The sequence below is a fragment of the Planococcus citri genome, chromosome 1, assembly GCF_950023065.1.
Source record: "Planococcus citri chromosome 1, ihPlaCitr1.1, whole genome shotgun sequence".
NCBI classification, from domain to species: Eukaryota; Metazoa; Arthropoda; class Insecta; order Hemiptera; family Pseudococcidae; genus Planococcus; species Planococcus citri.
In genome coordinates this window covers 80,865,781-80,886,928 of record NC_088677.1, presented here as the reverse complement: position 1 = coordinate 80,886,928, position 21,148 = coordinate 80,865,781, and the positions used below count along the sequence as shown (strand labels likewise).

The window sequence follows — 21,148 nt, the reverse complement described above, 5'->3', positions numbered from 1 at the left end:
CTATAGTATTTGATGATTAGATTGAGATAAAATACTGTTAAGTGAAGTTTCGTAATATCATTTGTACGTAATTGACTTTTCAAGTGATTCATTCGTTCGCGAACGATTTTTCTTTTCAGAGCAAATCGTTCAGAAATCATACATCGTTTTCTAATGTTTATTGATGGACTTGAAAAAAAAATCAAATTCTGACATGTTCTCGTTAACTGGATCTGATTTAGCAGTGATTCAGTCGTTTTCGAACGATTCATCGATTCTGAGCAAATCGTTCACGAACGAAAATTATACATATGATTGAAATATGGTTAGGTTAAAATTTCGTAATGATTTTTGAATCTACGTAACTTGATTTTTCAGCGATTCATTCGTTCGCGAACGACTTCTCTCCCCTGGGAAAATCGTTCACGACCGATTCGTTCATCATTTTATAGTAATAAATAAAATGGATTAAGTATACAATTTTTCGCATTGTCTTGAGGAATCTGATTTTATTTCCACGTGATTCAGTCGTTCTTCTGGTTTGATTTATAGGCGATTCATTAATTCACGACTGATTTTTCGCCTGAGGCCAAATCGTTCGCGAACGAATCAGGAATCATCTGAACGAGTTCTTATTGAATATTGATGGATTTCAAAAATCCATATTTTTCAATAACTTTTTCCACTGTATCTAATTTAGTAGTGATTCAGTCGTTCTCGGATGAGTTGTTGACTCTGAACAAATCATTCGCGAACGAATTGAATTGAATTTTTGATGATATGGTTGAAAGTGTCATCTCAAGTTTTGTTGTGTCATCTACACCTAAGTATTTTGATTATCAAATGATTCATTCGTTCGCGAACGACTGTTCTCATCAGAACGAGTCGTTCACGACCGAATCATTTACAAGATTCAATCGTGGTTCGTTTTTTCTATGGTTCGGTTCCCCAGTGATTCGGTCTTTTACATATGATTCTTCGTTTTTGAGTAAATCGTTTGCAAACGAATCAAGACCTTATTTTGAAGATATTTCAACAATTTTTACGCCGATTTTGTTCATTTTCTGACTAGTCCATGCTATTTTTTTCACATTGAGAAATCATGCGTAATTTTTGGCAACTTTGAACCATCTTCAGCATCAATCTGCCAATTTTCTGCCATTGTTTCCATTTCATCCAGAATGGCAAATTTCTCGAGTTCAAAAACATTAAAATTTTACCAATTGTCAGAAATTTTCAAAAATTCAATTTTTCCCCCTCGAGCATAAATTTTTCTAAAACCCAAACAGGGTAAAAACCCTATCAAAAAATCAACCTCGTACGCTCCAATCTCTCGCAACAAAATATCTTTCATCTCATCTCGACGTTGAAACGAGCTCGTGTAGTAAAATCAATTCATCACCGTACCTCGTAAGCTTAATTCTACACCTTACTCAGCGCGATGTTGCAATTCAACTTATCCTCATATTTATCTAACCTAACCCGTGAAAGAAAAATCTCGCATCTCGCAGCAAACAACTCCAATTCGCACTATTCCGGCACCTCGATAATAATTACAAATTATCTCGAGTATATACGGTGGACACACTACCTTACCTACCAACCTATCTACACATACATAACCAAAAGCACCAACACAATAACAAATGAGCATCTTATATGACAAGCACTTTCTCAAAAGACGTTTAAAGACGAAGAAGAAGAGAAAAAAGAGAAAAACCTCGTAATTCTGCGACCGTCAGTAGTGCTACATGAAAACAAATTTATCCTTATGTCATTGATTAATGACACAGGATACGTACCGGGTCAATGAATTACATAGCAGATAATTCAGGGCTTCGGCTCACAGACTTCCATTTTGATCTCGTTCCTGAGCAAAAGGAAAAAAAAACCGGCCAGCAACTGGCTGCGATATTTTGTTTCTTTATTTTAATTGATTATTTGTTCGTTATTTTCTTTTTTTTTTTTTTTTTAGATGGTGCGCTGTATTCGTTGGTTCGGGATTTGTGCTCATTTTGGTCGGATTCGTTTGCTCGGTGGCTGGACACTTTTATAAGGATAATAAGACGTTGTTAGCGAGCGCTATGTATACATTGTCGGGTAAGTGTTGGCGTACATTTATGTATGTAGTAAATGCTCGTAAAACGTGGGCAATATTTTTTTTTTACATACATCGAGTCGAATCGGTGGCAGTTTATTATACTTCATTTTATAATGCAGCAATTTAAACTACCCGAATGTAGATAAAATACCCATAAGATGAGATACGAATAGCGAAATTTACGTACCAATGTAACACTTCATTTTCTTTAAACGGGCGAGCAAATATTTCCATATTGCAGATGGATAAAATTCTCAGATATAGACTATACTTTATATATACGTAGTAGGCTTGAAAAGTCGTACCAAGTATGCCGAATGCTAAACTAATAAGTAAGTTACAAAGTTTGCGAAATCGAGTTTTTTCAGCTTTAAAAAAAATCAAATTCAGAAGGAACATTACCCTCACCTCTCGCTATCACAATAACAATTCATCATCATTATTATCTTCAAAGTTTCAAATCAAAACATCACTTGCAATCGAAATTCCCTGAACTCTCCTGATGATTATTATTTTTACGAAGTTCACACCCCCCCCCCCCCCCGCCCCGTCACAATGGGTACATGTGAATAAAAAAAATGAAAGAAAATGCACAACAAATATGAAAAACATGACTTTTTGAGCAATTTTGACATAACTTGGAAAGTTTTCAATATTTTGAAAAAAATGGAATTTTTTAAAAATTTGACGCCAAAATGAAAGTTTTTGAAAATTTTGACGAAAAAAAAAGAAGCATTTTGACAAGAAAAACAGGATTGACAAATACATGTTGATTTTGCCAAAAATTCGACTAACGTGACAATTTTGGTAAAATGGGTCATTCCGACAATTTTACCAAAAAAAACAGAACCTTTTCGAGAGAAACTTTTTGACAATTTTGTCGAAAAATGTAACTTTTTTTGTTTTCATAATTTTGAACCAGAATGAAATTTTTTGAAAATTTTGGCAGAATGCAGAAATAAAATTTTCTGAAAATTTTGGCAGAAATGAAATTTGAGACTAATAATATGGAAGGAATTGAAAATCTGATGGCGTTAGCTATAACTTGAGAGTATTTTTCGATGACATCACTGATATTTTCATCAAAATTTGGAAGAAATTGTTCCACAATTGAGTTGAAAAGAAACCAATCAGCATTTTTGTAGAGGAATTTTTCTTCAGTGGTGGGTTGTTGAGATGAATCAGCAAATTTTGTGATCAGAGGATAATGATCACTGCTATGGAGGTCATTGCAGATATACGTATTGATCAGGTAGCTGATGTTCGAACTTGTGAAGATTAAATCGATGCATGACGATGTTTGAGTTGATACATTGAAGTATGTAGATAATCCATGATTGTTTGACAGATACAATGAACAATTCTGAACAATCTTGTACAGTATATGTTGCCCATTTTATTGTTCCTTGAAGCACCCCAGGCTACGTGATGAGAATTAAAATCACCGGATAAGATGAATGGTTTTGGAAGTTGACCAATAAGATTTTTGAGATCAGAATCAGCCACTTTTGAATTTGGCGGAATATAAATTGAGCAAAATGTAATTTTGTGAGTAGTCTCAATTTGAACTGCAACAACTTGAAGGTCTGTTGCAAGAGGAAATTTTCTAAAAGAATTGGCAGAAATGAAATTTTTTGAAAATTTTGACGGAATAAAACAAAAGCATTTTGAAAATGTGGGCAAAAATTAATCTTCCTAGCAGTACTTTTTTCTGACAATTTGGATTAAACTGAAAACTTTTTAACAATTGATGTAACTTTCTACAATATTCTGAAAAAAATGACATTTTTTTAATAAAATTTGGGTATGAAATTCCTCGTCAGTTTTGACAGAATGAAACGATAGCATTTTAACCATTTCGACCAAAAAAAAACTGGTCTTTATCTGGCAATTTTAGCAAAAGAACAAGATTTTCATTTGACAATTTCGACACAAAACATGCCTTTTTAAGAAATGAAGGGCTAATTGTGAAAGTCGCCTTAGTCATTTTTTTGTTCACACAACTTTAAACATTCTTTTTTCATATTTCATCACTTTTAAAGGGAAAAATGAGTATTGTAATGCATTCTGAGATAGTTGAAGATGTTTTTTGAATACTTGACCATGAAGTTTTTACATTATCACTGAAGCAGGACAACAGCGTTTTCATTGATTTGTACAAAAATCACAGCTGACTAAGGCGACTTTCACAATTAGCCCTTCAAATGTTGACAAAAAATAAGACATTCTAACAATTTTGGCAAAAAACACAACTTTTTTCGCAACTTTGACAAAAATTGGAACAATGACAATTATGGCAAAAAACGTCACATTTTACAATTTCACAAAAAGAAAGGATTTTTTGACTTGGCAAAAATGAAATTTTTGAACAATTTTGACAACTAAAAACAGAGGAATGTTTGACAATTTTGAAAATAAAATAGGTTTTTGGACAATTTTGAAAAAAAAACAGGGGTTTTGACAATTTTAAAAAGAAAACAGGTTTTTTGACAGTTCTGAAAAAACCAGAATTTTTATTTTGCAATTTTGACATAAATTGAAACTTTTTGACAATTTTGACAAAAAGTGTGACTTTTTACAATTTCAAAGATAATTAAATTTTCCAGAATTTTGGCAAAAATGCAACTTTTTAGTTTTTGTGCGTTATTAGGATGGAGGAGGGGGGAGGACTTTTTGGATATTTTTGGCAGAACACGCGATTTTTTTTCAAGCAATTTAAGCAACAAAAAAGAACAGAATTTTTGGCATTTTTGTCAAAAAGATGAGACCTCTTTCGGACAATTTCTACAAAAAAAAAAAAAAAAAAAAAAAAAAAAAAAAAAAAAAAACAGGACCTATTTGGGAATTTAAAAAACCACTAGACTGACCTTCTCGGTGATTAGAATAAAAATCAGTAGGTACTTTCTGGATTTGGAAAGAAAGTAGGACATTCGGCCAATTTAAACAAAAGGGAAAGCAGCAAGGATGAGCAGGACTTTTGGGCACCCAAAAACAAGAAATTTGCTAAAGGATGGTTTGATCAGGTGAAAACAGATCATCATTTTGATTTGAAAATGTTGACTTTGGATGTGCCTCTGAGAGCTAGAGTAAAAAACCCATAAGATTTTTCCAAAATGAATGTCATCTCTTTGGGTGCCTAAGTATCCCCTCCAAGGGCATCTCCAAAGCTAAAATTTTTTCTCAGCGAATTTCAAACCAAAATGACGAAAATCTCTCCAAAATTTGGTCAATTTAACAAAAATATTTTTGTAAATTAAAATTTACTGTTTACCAATTTTTACACTACTTTTTCACTACTTTAGTATGTACCTATGAACAACATAGAATTTTTCAGAATTTTTTTATGTGGTGGAAGACCTTCAAAAATACCAAAAACTGATTTTTGAACGCCCCCCCCCCCCCCACAGAAGCATTACCTACGTAACGTGTAAACCATTGAATGACTACTTCAATTCATTAATTAACAGGTACGTCTTATAAATTATCGTATGAATTGTAAAAATTTACTAAATCGACTCACATCTGGTTCTCTTGGTTTGATGGAAAAATTCGTACTCACCTGAAACATAGAAACAAAATAAAATATTGATTAATGGGCTGATAAGTACCTAATCATTTCAAAAAGAACACAATTAAGAGGTAAATCGTAAGGCAATGGTGGGTTGTGAACAAGGCATAAAGTACTTGTATTCCAAGGTCGAAAAAATAATTAAACTTGAATCAATTCAATTGGCATTGAAATAAATCTTCAGGCAACGGTTCAGACTTTGGAGAATTAACTGGGAACAGTCTAAATCGACCCAATGGTACATGGGTTACCAAGAACTTTTTTTCTAGAAAGGCGAAGGTCGAAAAAAAATGTCTCAAAATTTATAAATGAAAGTTCTGGATTCAATGGAAATGATAAAATTTGATTCGGGGGAAGATAAGAGGAAGAAGAAGAGGAGACGGTGGTAGTGATTGGCAACGTCAGTTGAAAAATAAATTTTACCACGCACAGAAAATGCATACCTATTTGCTCAAAAACAACAAAGATTTTTTATAATCTTTTAAAATTCTTCACAAATAATTATAAGATCGATAAGCATCAAATCAAATCGTTTATTGCAGTGGACAGCTTTAGCTGTATTTACAATGTCAATAAACTAGGTATTATTTACAATATTAACACAGTAGGTACTGCGGGGGGGGGGGAATCGAAAATACAGATAAGTAATTAAATTACACAAAATATTAAGAAATACTCTTTAGTGAGAAAAATAAGTTTGAAATGAGAAAAAAAAAGGGGAAAATTAACACAAAACCAAAAAAAAAAAAAAAAAAGGAAAAAAACATATTATGAGATACAGCTCATGAAAAAACAGTAAAATACTCTTTTGTGAGAACAATAGAAAGTTTAAAATAAAATAGCACACACAAAAAAAAAAAAGATTAAATAACAAGAGATTATAAAAATTACAGTTGACACTTCGAACAAGAGGTAGAAGTGAGTCTCGAAAACGCCGCTTTCGCAATCACTGCGATCAATTTCTTTCAAACAGGTTCCAAGGTTCCTCTTGAAGATCCAAGAAAAAAACCACCATCATTTCCGTCCTCCTCGAATTTTTCGCACATCAATTATTTTTTTTTGCAAAACTGCCAAACTTAGACTGTTTACATCTCGAAACTAATCAAACTTCGAGCAAACATATTATTTCATAACAATGAAACCATTTTTTCGGAACTAAGTAGGTAAAATTCAATATCAAATATCCAAACTATTCGCCAAAATTTAAACTAGATGGGCCACACCACTCGAATCGTACAAATACATAATGAATTTAAAACCAGCACACTCTCATCCCTAAACCCTTCAACTTTACGTTAAAATGAGTATCCCACACTACACAGCTCTTCACAGCAGGCCAAATTGTATCCGAATGATTCTGGATTCTGCATATATAGCACCACCAGCACAGCACAGCACACGCAGTAACGTACCTCGTAACTCTATACACTTGAAATGAGAAACCATATAGCAGTTTATGAATTACATACTTATGACAAGGTACAATAGAGTATAGGGTATTAGATAATTAGGCGTGACTAGCCAGAAACCTACGCTTGGTGCGTTTTGCGAAATGAATGGGCCTACCAAACCCTACCTAACTATATACATATGTACGAGGTAGGTACATAGCATTGTAATAATTTGTGAAATAGGTAAACTATAAAATTCGCTATGCTAGTTGCTGGTACAACTACGTATGGTTAAAGCTTTCGGCTTCGCTGCTGTGTGCGGAAGCATATACACGATGGGTAAAAATACCAACCAACCGGGGGGGGGGGGGTTGGGGGTTGGAAGGCAGGAGGCGTTCGTACCTACGCTACGTGTATCGTAAAATTATAACAACTTGTGTTAGGTTCACGTTGTTTTATGAAAAGTATCGAACTTGATCGCTCCCCGGTGTATTAGAAAGTAATACTAAAGTAGCGAGAGCGAATTTTACGCTAACTCGTTATAAGGTTTTTCAAAAGTGTAAAAGAAAAGCAAAGAAGTGAGAAATGAACCGCGAGAGGAGGAGGGAGGGGGCGAGGAGGAGGGCGATGAACCGCGAAAAACGTTTATTCGTTCGGTGTAACTAGGTACCTACTCGTAGTTGTACGTAGAATTTTCCACTGCCTTGCCTCGGGTTTTCAGGTATTTTTCCCCAAAGCTCAACAGCCATTTTGTGACGTCATTTTGATTTTGATTCGTATACCTACCTACCTACTCGATTACAGTACAGTATGTTATTTTTTTCGGCCTACACTCTCGTACTCTCTGTCTCTTTCTCTCTGCATGTGCTCTTTCGCACGTCTCCTCTAATTATTAAAAAGGTAACGAAATAGGTGTACAAGTGTATAAAATGTCCAAGATGCGTATCGCAAAGTTCCATCAGAGCGGTATAAACGGCCACCTACACCTACGTAAAACGTATATCTGATCTATACTCGTATACGTGTTACGTAATAATATCATGTGTCATAGAAAGGTACACAGAAAGACAGGCAACAAAGAAGAGAGCAATACCAGCAACATAACGCACTTGGTTGCCTTTTCTTCAAATCGAAAAACCAATAAAACCCTTTTTACGTGCAGTTTTTATGCTGCTATCTTGATAGCATTTTCATATCGGTTCTATTCGCGTATATACCTTCTATGTACGTTTAGCTATCCTATCGTACTATAAGAATAGTTGCTTCATTTACACTTTTCGTTTTGAAAGTTTTCTCGTGTTTTTTCTTCGACTGTCGATTCTCGGCGTACTCGATATATCCTGTCCTGTATTCCTGCATATTCTATCCTATATAGTATACTTTCTTATATATCAATAGTGTACATATTTTTCTATTCGATTGCCTATATATTCTGCTGCCTGTGCAGCACACCCGGGCTCATTTTTCTATCCTTATCTGCTCCATATTCAGATTTCGAAAATTCTCTGTGCTGTACGTAGAGTCCTATCGTGGTGGTTTTTTTTTCATTTCAATTAATATACGAATATAAATTAGGAGGAGTGAGTATATAGAGTGTATTCTGTTGTAGACCTGCTCGATTTAAGTAAAATAGACGTAACATTTTTTATGCGAATATAAAATAGATAGTTCTCGACAAACACGTGGTTCTAAGAGTTTTTTTTTTTCTTCAGCGGATTTTCTTCTCAAGTTTAAAAATACATAAGTATAGCACGTATTGGAAAACTTTGTTGCGATTTTGAATTTATGTTCGGTTTTTATTGACAAGCGGAACTAGATTAATGCGATATTTCCCTTTCCCGAGTCAGGAGCTAGTTTCGATTTGCGGTTATTACGAATAGGAATGGTTGAAAATCTAAACCAGCGAAGATACGATGGAAAAAAATGTGATTTTAGGGCTGAAATCTTGGAAAAATAATTTGGAATTTTGACTGCTTGAAAGTTCTATTTGAAATTAATTTTGGTATTTATTTTGACTGTGAACCAGCTCTGAAATAAAACTAGAAAGGCTATAGGTGGATAAGTATGGTGAATTTGCCCCCGAGAGCTTCAGGGTTGATATTTGCATGGAAGGTTGGTACCCTTGAGCACCTTCCGTCACCAAAGTTACAGACCCCCAGACCCCCCCTTTTTTGAGAAACCCCCCCCTTTTCTAAAATTACAATAAAAATTTTTTCCTCAGCCCCATGTGAACCGATTTTTTTAATTTTTTGGTATGTTGTAAACATCCATGAGAGGCATCCCCACAAAAAATTTCAACCTCCTCCCCCCATATTTTCCCCTCAAAATGGCGTATTTTAGTTTTGTTTGCCCGTTTTAGCAATGATCATGATTCGGCACAAAAATGCGAATAGCATTTTTTTATGTATTTTTTACTCCTACAAAACATATATTTTTTTCAAAAAAAAATTTTTGGTGGGCCGTGGTCAAAAATTGAAAAAACCAACAGAGGGGGTTAAAAATGGATTCTGGTGTAAATCATTGTTTTTGGTAAACAAGGTGTCGTTTCCATATGAATCGAACCCCCCGAACACGAATATGACGCCCAATTTTATGCTACCCTCATCCACACCCCTCCAGCGCCTCTGCCCCTTCTCAATTTTTACTATATCAAAAGTTGAGCTATTTTCGTGATATTGGTGTCGTTTCCAAATGAATCGAACCCCCTGAACACGAATATGACGTCCACTTTTACGCTACCCTCATCCACACCCCTCCAGCGCCTCTGCCCCCTTCTCAATTTTTACTATACGAGTATTAAATATTGAGCTATTTTCATAATGTTGGTATCGTTTCCATATGAATCGAACACTCCGAACACGAATATGAATTCCAATTTTTTGATACCCTCATCCACACCCCTCCAGTGCCTTAGCCCCCACCTCAATTCCTACTATATTAAATATTGAGCTATTTTCATAATGTTGGTATCGTTTCCATATGAATCGAACCCTCCGAACACGAATATGAATTCCAATTTTTTGCTACCCTCATCCACACCCCACCACAGTGCGTCTGCCCCAACTCAAATTTCACTACATATATTGAAAGTTCAGATATTGTTGGTGTCGGTTCTATATGAGTCGAACACCCCGAACACGAATATGAATTCCAATTTAGCTCTACTCTCATCCATCGCTTTTCTGGCTACAGCCAGCTCGACAATTTTTATTATTTGAAATGCTAAACCTATTTTCATAATGCTGGGTGTCATTTTGGCACGAATGGAAACCTCGAAACTTGAATGTTAAAGTTTGAACCTTGCGGTGGTCATTGTTTTACGAGTTTTCAACCTTCGCGAAACATACTTTTAAAAGTAATAACAACCCGAGTAATTATTTGTAGAAGATTGATCAGAGTTGGTGAAAACATTTATGCTTTAGGTGAGGGGCGGAGCCACTGTATAGGGTTGTGGTTGAGGTTGGCATAAAATTGGACTTCATATTCGTGTTCGGAGTGTTCGATTCATATGGAAACGATACCAACATTATGAAAATAGCTCAATATTTAATATAGTAGGAATTGAGGTGGGGGCTAAGGCACTGGAGGGGTGTGGATGAGGGTAGCGTAAAAGTGGACGTCATATTCGTGTTCGGGGGGCTCGATCCATATGGAAACAATACCAACATTACGAAAATAGCTCAACTTTTAATACTCGTATAGTAAAAATTGAGAAGGGGGCAGAGGCGCTGGAGGGGTGTGGATGAGGGTAGCATAAAATTGGGCGTCATATTCGTGTTCGGGGGGTTCGATTCATATGGAAACGACACCTTGTTTACCAAAAACAATGATTTACACCAGAATCCATTTTTAACCCCCTCTGTTGGTTTTTTCAATTTTTGACCACGGCTCACCAAAAAATTTTTTTTGAAAAAAATATATGTTTTGTAGGAGTAAAAAATACATTTAAAAATGCTATTCGCATTTTTGTGCCGAATCATGATCATTGCTAAAACGGGCAAACAAAACTAAAATACGCCATTTTGAGGGGAAAATATGGGGGGAGGGGGTTGAAATTTTTTGTGGGGATGCCTCTTATGGATGTTTACAACATACCAAAAAATTAAAAAAATCGGTTCACATGGGGCTGAGGAAAAAATTTTTATTGTAATTTTAGAAAAGGGGGGGTTTCTCAAAAACGGGGGGGTCTGGGGGTCTGTAACTTTGGTGACGGAAGGTGCTCAAGGGTACCAACCTTCCATGCAAATATCAACCCTGAAGCTCTCGGGGGCAAATTCACCATACTTATCCACCTATAGCCTTTACGAGGATAAATAAGAAAGGAATTTGAGATTTCTCAACTTGACAATGAAAATGACAGATTTTTGTTCTGTTTCAAGTCTTCACGTTCTAGGTACATAGTTTAATATTCATTTTATTCCAATTATCACAAGGAAGGCATCCCAACTGGCAGCAGATTTATTCAGCGGGACAGAGCTGAATCAAAAGAGCATGCAACAACAGATTTTTAGCAAAAATTTCAAAAATTGAAGTGCATTTTTCGACTTTTGGTGAAGTTTTAAAAATCAAATTGGTGTCAGGGACGGGAAAACATCCAAATTTCATCAAACTGGCCTAAAAGTTGGTTACGTTACCTTTTTTTAAATCCCTCAAATCGATTGGAAATCGTTTCAAACCATTTTGAACTGATTTAGAACATCCATGCAGATTTATAAAAGTTGAAATTTCCACAAAATTTTACTCGAGAAGTTAGGAAAGTGAAATTTAATTTAGGTATGCACTACCTAATTTCAACATGCTGCGTCGATTGAAGGTCCAGAACCAGGGCTCGTTCTCAATTCTTTCAAAAAAAAAAAAAAAAGGAACTTTGGCAACCAAGAAAGCTTGAAAAAAGTAATAAAAAAAAAAATAACCAAAAAATGTCAAAACGAGAGCAAAACATTAAAACGCTTTAAAAATCACACAAAAAAACAAGAACATTACAAATTGCGAAATTGGGACGAATACAGTTGAATACATTTTTTTTTTTTTGGCAATCAAGGAGCATTTTAGCAATTTCTGGCAAAAAAAGCACACAATTCTTGACAAAAAGCGAGACATTGACACTTTTAGCACGAGAAGGAGGCTTCTTGACAATTTCTGATAACAAAAAATTAGACCTCTGTGCAGATTTTGGAAAAAAGTCAGATCTACTTGCAAAAAATAACCGTAATTTTGAGCATTTTACAAAAACGCAAACATTTTTGTGAATTTTTGAAGAAACGAGAAGTTTTGACAATTTATAGCAAAAAGCAAATTTCAGTGACAATTTTACCAAAAAAATAGGACTTTTTGAAAATTATTGGCAAAAAAGTGATTTTTTTGGTCAATTTTTTCAGACAAAAACGATAGATAGAATTTTGACAATTTTCAGCAAAAAGTAAACCCCTGCCACAATTTTACCAAAAAAAAAACAAGACCAATTTCTCAGACAAAAACACAACATTTTTGAGCAATTAATTTTCGGGGGAAAAAAGTGAAAATCTTCAGCAAATTTGCAAAAATGCTAAAATTCTATGTCAGAAGCAAGAATTTGACAATTTTAGCAAAAAGTGTCTATTTTTGGAGATCACTTGCTTATTGAAAAAAAAAACAACAAACTTTCTGTTGCAATATGCGTAATATTATGAAAAATTAATTTTTTCGCAATTTTTGGCAAAAAGCGAAACTTTTGGGCAAATTTTGGAAAAAAGTACCGTAACTTGCTAACAAAAAAAAACCCAAAATTTTTATCAATTACATACATCTATTCTAAAAGCCAAATATTTTTGCAAATTTTTGCAAAAACGAGAATTTTTGACAATTTTTTGGAAAAAACAAACCACTTTTGAGGTGTCCGCTTCAGAATCGGCTCAAATGTTGATAAATTCGTTAAACAGGTCGAGTATAACACACAACTCGATTTTTAGCTGCCCAACTTCATATTCACGCCTTCTGGAGCAAATTCAAAATTCTGGAAAAATTGAAAAATCGCACTGGAGGCTCCAGAATCGCTGGAAATGGTGGAACTTGGCCTCAGGGGGTTTGTTATGTTCAAAATACAGCGATTCGCGCAAATAATTCAAAAATTTCCTCGCAAACGGTAAAATTTTGATTTTTTTGGATTTCTTACCTATTATGAAAAAAGCTGGTCAAAAAACCACTCTTGAGGTATCCCTCCCAAAATCGACTCAACTGTGGATAAACTCGTTAAACAGATCGAGTATAACTCATAACTCGATTTTTAGCTGCCCAACTTCATATTCACGCCTTCTGGAGCAAATTCAAAATTCTGGAAAAATTGAAAAATAGCGCTGGAGGCTCCAGAATGGCTGGAAATGCCAAAATTTGGATTTGGAGGGGTTATTATCAGTTTTAGGACTTATTTTGAACATTTTTACTGATCAAGTACGTACTTTTAAAAAAAAAGCATAAATCACCAAAATAGTCAATTTTGGATTTTCAAAAATTCGCCAAAAATCGAAAAATGAACTTGGGCAGCTGAAAATTTGGATTTGGGGGTTTTAGAACACACTTTTTCCAAAAATCGCGGCCCCGTTCAAATTGGAGGCGGACACCTCAAGAGGTTCCCATTGTGAGTTATTTTTCCCAAAACAGGTTGTGTAGCAAACAGAAGCGAAAAGACCACGATTTTTTCGAAAATTCCCCCTCATTAAGGGCCCAAATCTCTCTTGTAGGAGCGCCTCTGGAACTAAAAAATTTCACGCATGGGAAGAGGGGAGGAGGGTTGGGTGAAATTTTTTCAGCTCTAAAATTCTTTTTTTTTTTTTGGTCCCCCAAAGATATATATTTGTACCATGTGAATGTTTTTAAAATCAGAGCCAAGGGCTGATTCACCTATCTTAACCGAGGAGATAGCCGATAGGTATAGTAGATACATACTTACCCTTTGTGGTTTTTTTTCACTTTTTCTGGAATTTGTAGCGGGGCCCGCATTACGATCTATTGCACCCCCCCTTCACCGATCCTCTGGGACAACTTTTTTCTTAAAAGAATAGTCCTAAGGAACATTTCTAGCCGTCGTCCTAAAAAAAAAGTTGGCAGGTTAGCCGAAATCACAGATTTTGCGTTCCCGCATAGTACTTGCACGAAATTTTTTAAACCGTACGAACGTAGATCGAAAGAGCAGCCAAAAATTCATCACCTGTCAAAATTTCAAGCGCTGAAGTGCCATATTCGATTTTTGGTGAATTTTTGAAAATCAGTTCAGGCCAAAAATGATGAGGGGGAAAAAATCAAAATTTTACCAAATGGCCTAGAAAGCTAAAATTTAGTATATACCGTTTCGAGCAGTTCTGGAGCCTCCAGCAGATTTTTGAAACTCGAAATTCCCACAAAATTTCATCAAATGGAAATGGAAAGCCGAAATTCATTCCTAAACCTAATTTCGATACGTTAAGAACGCCAAATCGATTGGAAACCGTTTCAAACCGTTTTAAGCAGTTCTGGAGCCTCCGGCAGATTTTTGAAACTCGAAATTCCCACAAAATTTCATCAAAAATGGAGATGGAATGCCGAACTTTATTCCTCAAACTAATTTCGATACGTCACGAAGTCGACTGCAACACACATACTATAGTCAGGTCTCAATTGGTCATCCGCTCGCTAATTCTGTCGAAAGCAATTTTATGATTGATTATTGTTCTATAGGTCAATACGAAAAAATTTAGCCCAGATGCCCTTTTTTTACCCTCCCCCTTTTCCGAGGGTCCACCCCCCTAACTTGAAAATCCGTCTATCTCTTCACCTATTAGTCGTACGAAAAAAAAGTTTGAATGAAAATTGTTCCTTAACATCTCCTCTACAACGTGGTCATCTTCAATTTCTGTTTGGAACAACCGTTGAGCTTAAAAGCTCAAAAAAGCTCTATCAAAATCCGTTTTTTTGATTTTCTGCCGAAATTTACAGATATACATCAAGAAGTATAATAACAAAAAATGTTTAGAATTGAATTTACTTTCAAAAGACCCGTATCACAACTAATTTCCTCACCTCCCCCTCGATTCCATAGGACCCACCCCCCTTCCCAAGATTCCGATATTTGATTTCAGGGACAATTGAAAATAACCTTGATAAAAATTGTTTGTTTTCATTCAATAATGCTGAAATATGCGACATATAAAAATAGTCAAAACTGTTGGCTTGTTCTGTGAAAATGAAAAGTTGATTAGCAAGTTACATGTAACTAGGTAATATTAGGAAAGATGTGGCCAATCTTCCCTATTGCCATATCCACTACTCAATTTTGAATTTTTTTCCCCGCTACAAAATTACATTTTTTTACACGAAAGGTTGAAAATAGGGTATAAACTGAATCTCACCGTTCTCATTTACATGCCTGTTCATTTCTTGATTTTTGATGAATTTTCAAAATTTCAAATTTAGCTCGTTTTCTTTGAAAAAATATCGTAAGTTTCATAAAAAAGAGAAAGTTGAAATAATTTAATTGTACCTACTCTACTCTAGATCTTTCGAGTCGATTAGTCATGATTTCGAACCATTTTTCATCCTCCAGCAATTTTTGGACTCTGGTTTTCTAAAAGATAGGTAAGTAGACCATAAATAGGGACAAAATGTAATTCGATTCAGACACATGTTTTCAAAAGCAATTTTTTTTAAAGACTTTCTTGAATCATTTTTTCATTTTAGATATCAGTGTTTCATACATTTTCATGTTCATTCAAAAGTAATCACTGGAGAAAATTTTGGTCTCAGGTTGTAAATTTGCATAAAAATTTAAAAATTTTCATCAAATTTGATCAAAGTTTTTATCACAAATTAAGAATTGATCTGTACTACTCGAAAGGTTGAAAATGTGGTATAAACCGAAGTTCACCTTTCTCATTTACATACCTGCATTCAGAGAAGCGAAGTCAGAACCATTATGTGAACAGTTTTCCATCTCAATTTTTAATGAAAAAGTCATTCTAATGAAAGGGTTGAAGTGAAAAAGAAAATATGAAACTCCACATAACAAATTACATAAAACCAAAACATATGAATTAATTTAAAAATCATGCAAAGGTCTGATTAATCCATTATGGACGATTGTAAATAATCGGTGATTATTAATCGATTATAATCGTTAGTTGCACCTATCTGTGTTTTTATTCAATAATGCTGAAATGCACTGTTTTTGATTTGTGTAAGGCATAAAAATAGTCGAAACTACACACATACAGGCCTGTTCTGTAAAAATAAAAAGATATTTGATGGAAATTTTGATCGATTTTTATGCAAATTTTTAAAATTTATTTGTACAGATTCATATCTTAAGACTAAAATTTTCTCCAGTGATTTTTTTGAATGATGGAATGATGTAAAAAATGTCTGAAAATGAAATGTTTGTCATCTAGGTGTTGATACGTATCTGCCTATTGTAATTGAACTTTACTCCATGTTTTGAAACCTACCAATTGACAACTTCTTTCCTAATATCACTTATATTATGTAATTTGCTAATCAAATTTTCGTTTTCACAGAAGAAGAGTCAACAGTTTTGACTTTTTTTATGTCTTATATTTATCAGAAACTGCATATTTCAGCATTATTGAATGAAAACAAACAATTTTTATCAAGGTTATTTTCAATTGTCCCTGAAATCAAATATCGGAATCTTGGGAAGGGGGGTGGGTCCTATGGAATCGAGGGGGAGGTGAGGAAATTAGTTGTGATACGGGTCTTTTGAAAGTAAATTCAATTCTAAACATTTTTTGTTATTATACTTCTTGATGTATATCTGTAAATTTCGGCAGAAAATCAAAAAAACGGATTTTGATAGAGCTTTTTTGAGCTTTTAAGCTCAACGGTTGTTCCAAACAGAAATTGAAGATGACCACGTTGTAGAGGAGATGTTAAGGAACAATTTTCATTCAAACTTTTTTTTCGTACGACTAATAGGTGAAGAGATAGACGGATTTTCAAGTTAGGGGGGTGGACCCTCGGAAAAGGGGGAGGGTAAAAAAAGGGCATCTGGGCTAAATTTTTTCGTATTGACCTATAGAACAATAATCAATCATAAAATTGCTTTCGACAGAATACGCGAGCGGACGTCGTTTTTTGTCAAATTGAGACCTGACTACTAACGTAGACTGAATTCATACTTCATTTTTCATCGAATCGCCGACTAATCTAAGACTAGTTTATCGCTTACGGTCGCAGTTTAAATAGATGCCTTTATATTCCCAGACTGTAATATGTACAATGGCCTGAAATAATCTTAAGTACATACGTGAGAAGGCATTGATAAGGTATAAATTAATCCAATTAGTAATTACATCATCGTCGTAGCACTAGCAAACATCTCTTTTCAGTTCCGAAAGCGATATTTCATGTTCACTTTTAAAATTAGGTATTCGTCATTCGTTTCATTTTACCATTGTGTATTAGAAATTGCTGCGATAGTCGGTTTTATGAAGCATAGTTCGTTAGTCTACATTTAGCTGTGTTGATCATCATAATGATCTCGACGTAATAAATCGGTGTTTGAACATAAATTCATCTCGTTTCGTGAGTGTAGTTCGACGACGACGCGATGGAAATTCTGTGTTTCGACGCGAGCGGTTCCACCAAGGAAATTGCCAATTATTGGAATGTGATAGTACGCCTAAGCCAATTGTTTCAATTCTACGCTCTGCTATCTTGGAGTGACAATTGCAAAAGTGTAAGCAATGTTCTGGAGAACAGAGCGTTCGGGGGAACTCACCCAACTTCGTTCATGGATTACATTGTAAGCGACTTCAATAAGGATTTCATCGAAAAAACATTCGGCTCAGATGCTGGATTGAGTTTACAAATAACGACCGATGGACAAATTGATACCGATGACATCAATCGTTGTGCTGAGTATTTACGTAAACCCAATTTTCCTCGTTTGAAAAAGGTAACCATTCATTACATAGGCATCTTAGAAAACATGAATTTCGGACTAAACGCTATTTTCGGATCGGTAACAGATCTAAGCTTTACCATAAACGATATCAATGCGGTAAAACGGGTTCCATCGGTCCAAGAATTGGAAAATTACGACAATATTTTCTCTTCGGAATTCCTCTCGTTTCTTTGTTCACGTGTGCCTGCGTTAAAAACATCGAATTACGAAGCATTTGTTCGTTTACGTGATAATCTGGTCGTTAAACTCGATAATAAATATTCCACCTTGAATAAACTCGTATCACCTAAAGAGTACTTCGACAACAAGGACGCTGCTGGTCTTGAAAACGCCATAAATGATCGACTGGTCGCCCCTAACGATACAGAGTATCGAAATTGGAGGGCAAAGATTCTCAGCTCTTTCGATGGAGTTTCCAAAATCTCGTTGGCTACTGTTCAAGCTCGACCAGAACCTAATGTCGTCGATGATTACCAAATCGAGCGTGTAGTCATTGAAGAAAATATCACTTTCCTGAACATCACCGAAGTTGCAGTCTTCGTGTTGGTGAAAATTGGCCAAACAGCTTTATTCGAACCGGATTCGAAACACGTTAGAAATCCTTTGCTGATACTCCAAGATGAAGATATTCGCTCCAAGCTGATAGAACGATTCGAACTGCATTATTTATCCATCAGCGCCGTCAAACAGCAGGTCAAAGGGAACACTATCGTGTCTCCTTTTACTGGAGATGTCTGTCGAGCGTTCATTTTAAATCCTGCCAATATGGACGAGATCAATTTCAATTCAGCTGCTTTAATTTCGCTATTCAGAAGCGTGGAAGGTGATACGATTTACGGTGACAAATTACTATGGCAATTGGTGATACTGTACTCGATGAAAATCAACCTAGATTCAATGATACAAACAAACCAGAGTGTTACTCGGCCTCAAGTAGAACTTCAACCTTCGATCAACTCCATCCTCAAGAAGTTTATTCTGAACGAGGTATTCCTTTACCATCTCACTCTGCATATTAAAATCCAGCTTCCGGTTAAACGAGTCCCACTCTACGTAGCATTATGGTATATCATCGAAGTAGCACCCAACTTCAGTGCCAATAATACCTCTCGTCGTAATATTCTTCAGTATCCTGGAGCTCCTATCTTGCTGAATTTAATCGAAGATGCCAATTTAATCGATGTAATTTCCCTCGGTAATGAAACCAGGCAAAGGTTACCTTCCAGAGTGAAATCGAGGCAACTATGGAGTGAAATGATCGGACGCAACGACATCGAACTCAAATTAACCATCATAGCAGCCTATCAAAATTACCGCATGGTGCAAGTCCTTCGATCCGGTGCTCAACCTTCAGCTCCTGCAGATATCGTATCTGGCATACCGCCTGCAATTTTGATAATCATGTTGGATTCGTTGACTCGTCAATCTGAACGTTCGAATGAAATTAACGATGAAAATGTCGTCTCGTTTCAACCTCCCGAAACAATAATCCTCACCATTAATGAATGCCAGGCTGAGCAAATCCATCAAGGGCTAATTGATCTGAACACTTTGCGTCTCACTGAGATCTCCGGAGAACTGTCCATTGAGTGGGATGGTAGTGGTACTACTTTTGATACAAGATCTGAATCTTATACCAGCATATTCTTGCTGTTTTGCGAAATATACACGAGGTATCCGGAGAGTCCAGATCAGTTAGCTGTATTGCATAATCGAATAAGTGCTGTCGATAATAATTATATCGTTAATTACATGAAATACGTGTTCGAAATTTATCAACCTGTTATGAAAACTATGAAATGCGAGGAATTTGTCAGAAAATGTAAAAAGTACGGTTTTCAAACATCGAAAGTAAAATTAACTTTCATTTCTTCGTTACGATCTTATACGTGGTTAAATTTCAGTTATTGTTTCTGGGCAATCTCGCTATTAGTTATAATAATTGTTGTTTCCATATTTACATCCAGCCTATATTATTTTTTGAAGAGATAATTTTCACTTATATTTTATTGCGTTGAAAATCTCAATTCTCATATTCCATATTATTTTATAAAACGTTATGTTTCTTACTTTTTACTTTTATACGTAGATATATTTTTTTAATACGTAAACAATACGTTCTACAGAAATATGTCGCTTGAAAAATACATTTCTGTATTAAAAATTTCCGCAAACTTGTTTCTTGTACAGAGCCGATTGGAGTGGGTAGAATATCGACAATCCTTACAGTTACACTTTCCGGGGGCATTTATGCGTTTCAAACTCGTTTACATGTTTAACTAGGGGGCTACGCCCCCTGAGCCGCTTCGCGGCTCCAACCCCCGGCTCGCGCCCTCGCTCCGCTCGGGCTGCTCGCATGATCCTCGCTTCGCTCGGTCTTTGCCCCTTCCTTTCACTCTACAGCTCGCGCCCTCGCTTCGCTCGGGTCGCTCGCCTGATCTTCACATTACTCAAGCCTCTTACTCTTGTTTTCCTACAATCATTGAATGAAAGAACCTTCAAGAAGTGAGTTTTTTGGATTTTTAACCCGGGTCCGTCATTTCAAAAAATTTGAAAAAAAATACTTTGGTTTAAGCGTAACATTTTCCCAAAAAAAATTTACATAGCAGTCATAGCACTACTTTCAGGTTTAAAGTACAAATAGCAGTTTGAAATTATTTTCTTTTGAGCTTTTTGGACAGCATACAGTCCATGAGTTTTTTTAATCTAGGGATTTACCTTCCCAAAAAAATTATAATATTATTTCCCTTGGGTTTTCCATTTTTTTTGAAATTGAAATTACGAAAAAAGTACATAGGTACCTATTAAAAAAACAATTTTTTTATTTTTTTTTTTTTAGAAAAAAGCGAGGAAACAATGAAAATCACAACTGCTGATTTTAAAATGTTGGTAAAGCCACTCAAAATCTTTTCACTTTTTCCTACATTTTTTTCACATTTTGAAAATCTTTCAACTTATGTTTTTTCCTATCTCACAAGTTCCCAGGATACTTAGGTATCCCATCACAGAATTATTCACTTATCATAACAGGGATACCCTTTAATGATTTTTTTTGCATGATAACTGAAAATCTATTTCAACATGAATAAAATTTCAAAAATTGTTTTTCCAAGTTCATCTTAAACGGCAGACAAAATATTGTAAAATCTGATTACCTAATATCTCTATTCTATCCTTTC

General features: G+C 35.2%; 1 protein-coding gene across 1 annotated transcript in view; it reads left to right on the top strand.

Moving 5' to 3' along the window:
• The window catches only part of LOC135837357 (uncharacterized), a 288,834-nt gene that overhangs the window by 196,703 nt on the left and 70,983 nt on the right, over positions 1-21,148 (top strand). The window contains exon 4 of the mRNA XM_065352602.1: positions 1,955-2,079. Within this exon, the coding sequence (XP_065208674.1) occupies positions 1,955-2,079 (125 nt within the window). The remainder of the gene's footprint in view (positions 1-1,954; positions 2,080-21,148) is intronic.